This window comes from Limulus polyphemus, unplaced genomic scaffold (genome assembly GCF_000517525.1).
Source record: "Limulus polyphemus unplaced genomic scaffold, Limulus_polyphemus-2.1.2 Scaffold6582, whole genome shotgun sequence".
NCBI classification, from domain to species: Eukaryota; Metazoa; Arthropoda; class Merostomata; order Xiphosura; family Limulidae; genus Limulus; species Limulus polyphemus.
This window is the reverse complement of record NW_013672192.1, coordinates 29,939-37,450: the sequence shown is the minus strand read 5'-3', so window position 1 is coordinate 37,450 and position 7,512 is coordinate 29,939. Positions and strand designations below refer to the sequence as shown.

At 32.7% G+C, this 7,512-nt stretch overlaps 1 protein-coding gene across 1 annotated transcript in view; it reads left to right on the top strand.

The window, feature by feature from the left end:
• LOC106473873 overlaps positions 1-7,512 on the top strand; it is a 25,534-nt gene that overhangs the window by 5,975 nt on the left and 12,047 nt on the right. Inside the window, exons 5-8 of the mRNA XM_013934560.2 lie at positions 1,271-1,373; positions 2,341-2,491; positions 3,911-3,977; positions 5,756-5,822. Coding sequence (XP_013790014.1) covers positions 1,271-1,373; positions 2,341-2,491; positions 3,911-3,977; positions 5,756-5,822 — 388 coding nt within the window. The remainder of the gene's footprint in view (positions 1-1,270; positions 1,374-2,340; positions 2,492-3,910; positions 3,978-5,755; positions 5,823-7,512) is intronic.

Here is a 7,512-nt window from a genome sequence, read left to right as displayed (position 1 = left end):
TCTTCACTCAACACGTTAAGTTTTCTGTGAGAAGCCATTTATAAAAATGTGGGTATTGTAAACAAAAACAGAAAAATAATAACCATCCGTAACAAAATAAAACATTTTCAACTCCTTTCAGATGCCATGTTTTAATAAATGGCACACAAAGACGCTCTGCACGAAACATGAATAAACTCATGATCCATCTGCAATGTGTTAATATTCTGGTAAGATATTGAATCAGCTTTTTAGAACTAAATGTGTTTTTAGTGTAACGTGTGTCTAGAAGTTAACATAACATTAAAGGACGACAAGGTTTATCTAAGCCATCCCATCCACTAATTTAAATTAAACACTAAAAGACACCTACCACATCTGAGAGCAACTTGTTCCAAAGGCCAACCCACCCTCTTAGAAAGATAAAGCTTTCTTAGTTGAAGATTACTCTTACCTTGCCAAAATTTATACTTGTGTCCCCTTGTCTTACCATTTCCACCATTAAATATGAAAAACATGATGCATCAACACCATCAATTCCAATAACAATCTTAAACACTCAATCAGATCCTCTCTAACTCTTCTTTTTTCAAGAGGAAACAAGTTCAGAGATTTAATCCTATCCTCTTATGAAAGCCCTTCCATTACAGGTATCATCCTAGTAACCCTCCTCTGGACCCTTTCCAACAATTCAATGTCCTTTCTAAGGTAAAGAGCCCAAGACTGAACACAGTACTTCAAATATGGCTTAACCAACGATCTGTACAATGTCATTGTAACCTCTTTAGACTTGTATTCAGTATTTTTCTACATACAACCTAAAATCCTAATTACCCTGCCACTAGCAACAGCACACACTGCTTGGATGGCTTAACAGACTGATCAACAAAAACACAATTAAGGTTATTCCCATGAAAATTATACTCATAGTTCAGATTTTGAGATCTCACAAGTTTACCTTTCATTTATTATAATTAAAAACAATGTGAAGTTTATTTGCTTAACTTGCCAAAGACATGTTAAGCACAGATAGTCCATTGCATAGCTTTGTGCTTAACATCAAACAAACAAATTGTGATATTATGCCACTTTTTTAATACTGTTTCTGACAAAGTTGAAAGGATTGTCCTGAAAGAACAAATTATACACGAAAGTGAAAATTATCGAGAAATTTTCTATTTTCAGGGTATTAGTATGATTAATGATAATGTTTAATAAAATAGCTGTCACATAATTCCGTATTAAGAAACTTAGTTCATATAAAGAATAAAAGAATGTATTGACCATTTAGGAAAATCAGTGGTGCCATTACAGCCCTCAAAATACAGTTTACACTCACAGTGCTTGGATTTCATATAACGTTCCTGAGATTGTTATCGGGTCCTCTGTCATTGGTAAGGTTTTATTTCTTGCTCTTTTTTTTTCTGAAAGAGATTTATCAATTTAATTATATTATGACATTATAGAATATATATAGCAAGAGATATAATTTCAGCAATAAACGCCCTGGAAATGTTATACATCAACATGTAGTGAATCTTTCATTGATAGTTTGATAAATTCGTAATTAATATATTTTAAGTCACTATGGCACTAATTCAATGTATTTATTATTTGGACAGTATTACTGGAATACTGTCTCCATATGTTTCAAAATGAATGCCTCTTTATGTTGTTGATCTGTTGATTTGTGCTGCAGGAGTATAGCAACATTATTTGATACTCATAAAGCTGGTAACGATTTTTCATATTCTTGTTATGGTCAAAGTATTGTTATTGCTGATCTAATTTGACTTCAGGTATATCATCCTACTCCTACAAAACTAGCAAATAAAAACCCTTTGATGATAATACTCCTACAAAACTAGCAAATAAAAACCCTTTAATTTATCATCAAAGGGTTTTTATTTGCTAGTTTTGTAGGAGTATTATCATCAAAGGGTTTTTATTTGCTTGTTTTTTTACAGAAGTACTATCATTAAAGGGTTTTTTATTTGTCTAGTTTTTTACAGGAGTACTATCATTAAAGGGTTTTTATTTGCTTGTTTTTTACAGGAGTACTATCATCAAAGGGTTTTTATTTGCTTGGTTTTTTACAGGAGTACTATCATTAAAGGGTTTTTATTTGCTTGGTTTTTTACAGGAGTACTATCATTAAAGGGTTTTTATTTGCTTGGTTTTTTACAGGAGTACTATCATTAAAGGGTTTTTATTTGCTTGGTTTTTTACAGGAGTACTATCATTAAAGGGTTTTTATTTGCTTGGTTTTTTACAGGAGTACTATCATCAAAGGGTTTTTATTTGTTTGGTTTTTTACAGGAGTACTATCCTCATGTTTTTTATTTGTTTGGTTTTTTACAGGAGTACTATCCTCATGTTATTTCATTGCTGGTCTTCTGTCTACTGGGTGCCTTCTCTATCCAGCTTTGTTTAGGTCTCACAGTCTATGTTGAATTTGTTAATTTACGCAGTATTCACAATCTAGAACTAAAGATTGCTGCTATGGGATGGGGTAAGTTTAAACTGTAAAAAAGAAAATTGTAGTGAGAAATAAAGGATGCTTGTTCTGTTATGTTCATAAAAAAATATCATTTTGTTGCTCTGATGGCACAGATAAACTTTGTTAGTCCATAAATAGCAATTCATCTTCAGCTTAAGTGTTCAACACTTACAAGGAAGTTGTAGTGTTATGCATCCGTTCTTCATAAGATATCATCATCGTTGTTCATCGAGTTTGATGGTAGTTCTCCAAGAACAACAAAATCTAGCACTAATAAAAACCTAGATGAAACAAATCAGTTTGATGTAAGCCTACTCTTTATTTAAATACTTTAAAATTTGCTTTATTTGTTGATGTTTAACAAATCAAACAGTTATGTTCTTTATATAACATAACATCATGTACAATTTTAAGGACATCAAGGAACTTGTTGGTCCACTTGGTTGTCCCATCCACTAAAATAAGAAAAAACTCAAAATCAGCCTTTATTATTCTGACATTTATCAAGCCTTCCCTTACGTTACTGAATGACCATAGCGAATTAAAGAGGAAAAAGTGGGTCTATATAACCATTTCTGATATGATTGAGGTGTTGAACATTATTAACGGAACTGACAGTGTTGATTTATAATCTTTTTTTTTTCATACTTAATGATGAGAACACAAATATAAATTCTGACAGGGTAGGGATCACCTTCAGCTAAAACAGTTTTATTTTTCTAACAGAGTGGTTGACCTTTGACATGGTTTGCCTTCATATGTGGTGGATGTAAGTAAACACATGGTCAAACATGAGTTGTCATTCATCGTATGCAACGAAGGTAACTGCACAAGACAACATGATTGGATGAGTCAGTGTCATTTATTAAACTGGAATAACAAGTTTACGTATTTAATTTTTTTAAGCTTATTTTGTTGAACATTCAGAATGATTCTCATTTGGATAAAAGGTGGAGGGACATCAGTCACCAATGTCTACTTGTTTTCATTTACCAGGTGGGGCTCAAGCCCCAGAATCTTTGCATAGTGAGTGCTGTTACTTGGAGTGACATGACTAATCATTGATAACTTAGAATTTCTCTTATTTTAAACTGTACGTTTTTCATCACTGCTTTGATTCAATATTATTAATATTAATTTGTAATATACATATATGAGTATCCTCGTTTCTGAACCCAACTTTTATTATCTTACAAGTTGCATTAATATCAAGGTTGAAGGATTTAATCGTCTGATGATGAGGTACCGATTCAGAATTGTACTTTTATAAGTAACCTCCTACTTATAGCTGTTACACAAAATTTTCATGTAATCTTACATTTCATATTGCAGTTGATTGATGCTACACACAATATGATTATATGTAAGTTAATACTGGAATGTTCTCTTGTATTGCTATACATTAATTTTTTTTCCAATATTTTGATCCAGCTGTGCCAGTTATTGTTGTTGTGGCAACTCTGGCTGCTCAAGTTCCTGAGGGCTTTCATCTGGAAAGGTAACAAACTTAATAACCAATCATAATTGTGTTTACACAGTAAAACTTTATAGTAAATAGTAAAAGAAGTTTTAAATAATCAGTTTTCTAAAATATGAGATAGCTAAAAAAAAAAAACTGTCAGATAAGACCTTTTGAAATGAATAATGATCCAAAAATGAAGTTTGATCTTAACACTAAGTCTTAAAAAATTTAACAGATTTTCTAGGTGGGTGGTGTTCAGCTAACCCCAGAAACTCTAAAAACTGGCATTTGAGTAGTGGGATTTATTGGGCTTGATGTTAGACTTAATTAGCTGTATCATTTTCAGTAGAATGAGTGGTCAGTCATATTATTCTCCGTGTCCAAACTTGGTCCTGTTTGCTCTGTCATGGCTTTCTTCTCATCAACAACTGTTCGTAACACCATCCTTTACTTCAGCATTCTCTTAAAAAGTATACAGTGTCTTAATTTTCTATTGACAAAGCCAATGTTCATCTTCATCAGACCTGTCCAAACGGTAGGTTCAAGATGATCCAACCCAGGTTTGTCTGATTTCTGGAGAGAAAGACACAGGTTCTCATGTAGATTATCAAAATAATTGAATTTGAAAAGTTAAAAGTAAATATATAACCTGTTGTTCTTACTTATTTCTTGAAAACATTACTAGTATGGTGCTTCAAAATTATAAGCGAGATGATGAACTTTGTATCTTGTTTCAGATTGTTTATCTTTCTCTTTATCTGACTGTTAAAAGATAAGCCCTCAGCATCAGTACAGAAAGTTGTTCTGAATACTTTCAGACATTCTCAGGATTTGATATTTGGCCTCAATAGCTCTGCTAAAAGGCACCAAAACCCTGACTCTACCATTTTTTGTTTTTTTACGTGTTCCATGAACACCTTGAACATATAGCTGTGTCTTTTTTTGTCTGTTTCCGAGAGCTCTCCTCCTTTGCCTCTCAGTGGCACAGCAGTATGTCTGTGGATTTACAATGCTGGAAATGTAGTTTTGATACCCATGGTGGGCTGAGCACAGATAGCCCATTGTGTATCTTTATGCTTAACTTCAAACAAACAAATCTCCTCCTTTTGCATGCCTCTTTCATGGCTTTTATCTTTGTAGTTACTGGTATCCAATCATGATCACATCCACATTGGTTACATTTATTTAAGCACCTTGCAACCTTGCATTTGCAAATGAACTTCAAAGGGGCGGACGTTTCAGAGATATTAATTAGTGAGCAACATCCAGGCAACAAGCATCTTGACTCGTGCATCATTTAAGCAGGTAGCAGTAAAGAGTTTTAGCTTGGCAGTGTAGATTCTTATTAGAGATGATACACCCATGACCACAGCACAGGTTTGCGTTAACATTTCTCTCACAATGTATCTGACAAAATGATCATATCTTCCTCGTATTGGTGCCTTTTTTGAAGCCTGGCTTGCTGTTGGATAAGATATGGTCTCTTCTGGTATAATAGGTCCATTACTCAGACACTTGAGTGTTTAAAATACTTAAGAAAGAACATTAGATAATATGATGTATCTTTGTTGGATTTCTGTCTTTCATATTAAGTTTTTTACTTTCTACAATAAAGACTATACATTCTACCATAATTAAATTTACATGTTTTAAATGTTTTTTATTACTTCAAAAAACCTCTCCAAAGGAACCTCAGAAAAACATTTACATCTCAAATTAGTTTTTGTATCTTTAATTTTCATAGTATAATATCTTAAATTATTAAGTACAGTTTAACCGTAGAACACTGATTAACATTTTTTTTGTATTTACAGTTGGTGGCTGGTAGTTGGAACAAAATTCTTTTATGCTTTTATTTCATCAGGAAGCATTATTATAGCTGTGAGTAAAGTATACTTATTTTACAATTGTAATGTTTATTTCTGTTTGTATATTATGTGTCTGCCTTAGAAGTTTTTGGGTGACATTCCGAGTGGTGCTAGTTAAGATCACCATCAAATTAAATTAATTTAGCTACATAAGTAATATACAGCTGTAATTGAGAGCTGAATGAGTGGAATCCTGAAAAAAACTTCACCCAGAGTAAGAAGTTTTGAGCTGAGGGCAAGAAGGATTAAAACTACCTTAGTAGTGTAAAATAACTACAATTAAATTGCTATTAGGCTGTAGTCCTTGTTAAGTTACATTGCTAAATTATAATAAGAAAAAAAATAGTACCACTATAATTGTACAGTACATTGTCAGTGGAACTGCAGATTCAACCCAACTTACTGCAGTTCTGTAAACTTCAGTAAAACTGAAGTTTTTTCTAGAACATTTCTGTAATGATCATCAGAACTTAGCTAGGGTTTAATGCTTGGTCTGTTTGTTTTTGCGGAAAGGAGTCCATATTGGATTGAGACCCATGCCTTGATTGGGGTTCAGAGATGGCTGACAGATTATAATGTAAAAGGCTTACTTAACTTCTTGGTTTTCCAGTGTTGTGAGTAGTCGAGTGTTTATTGTTAAGTGCTACTTATAATATTTAAAAACATATATATATATATATATTTTCCTCTGCAAATTATACATAAATATTACAAGTCAGGTGAAAGAGAAGTGTTCATTTAAACCAGATGGTTGTAGGGTTCCCAGACTGTAGATTAATCTTTTTTCCAGTCATTCTCTTTTATGAATGTCTGTTGGAACATGAATAAGTCCCAGAATCAAAAAGTCCTTAACTATATGGTTGTTGATGGTGAAGTGTTTGTCTGTAGGTATATCTTGGTTCCCCTAAGTTTAATATGGTTTAGATGTTCTCATGCTTGATTGCTGAGTCGGTGGCCTGTTTGTACAACGTATAAACTGTTGTATTTTTTTGCAAATTATGCAGTAAATCATACATTCAGAGGAAGATGTAAAAGATTGTCTTGTTGAAAGTTGTGTTTTTTCCTTGTATATGTGTGGTGCTGTTTATATGTGGGCAGGTGACACACCTGTTTTGTTTACATGTGTGATTGCCTGGAGTATCATTTTGTTTTTGTTTAAGGTTACTGTGCACCAAGATTTCTTTTACGTTTTTGTCATGTCTGTAAGAAATAATGGAGTCCTTGAAAAGAGATTTAGTGGTAGGGTCTTCAATAAGTATTGTGTAATTGTTTAGTATAATATCTTTGATCTTGTTTTTGGTCTGATAGTATGTTAGCATAAGTGGAATACGATCCGTGTGTTCTTTCTTGGTAGGGTTGAGTGTTTGCTTCTTGGTGTATGAACTAGCTTTGGTAGGTGTATCGTGGACGAACAAATCATGTTAGTGTCTTATAGAAAAGAAAGTTTTCATGTCTTTGGATTTTGATTTATAATCATTGTCATCACTACATATCTAGTCGTAGAAATTGTGAGTATGATATTGACTTTTTGTTACTGTACGAGTGGGAAAATTCGAAATGTAGGTACGTGTGTGAATGTGTTTGTTTGTAATACATAAAAAAACTTAGCGATTGATTAACCTAAACTTTAATTTTAATACCTTTGTTGCCTATGCAGTTAACTATATATCTCTTTTTTATAAAGTTTTTAAGTTCTGCGCATG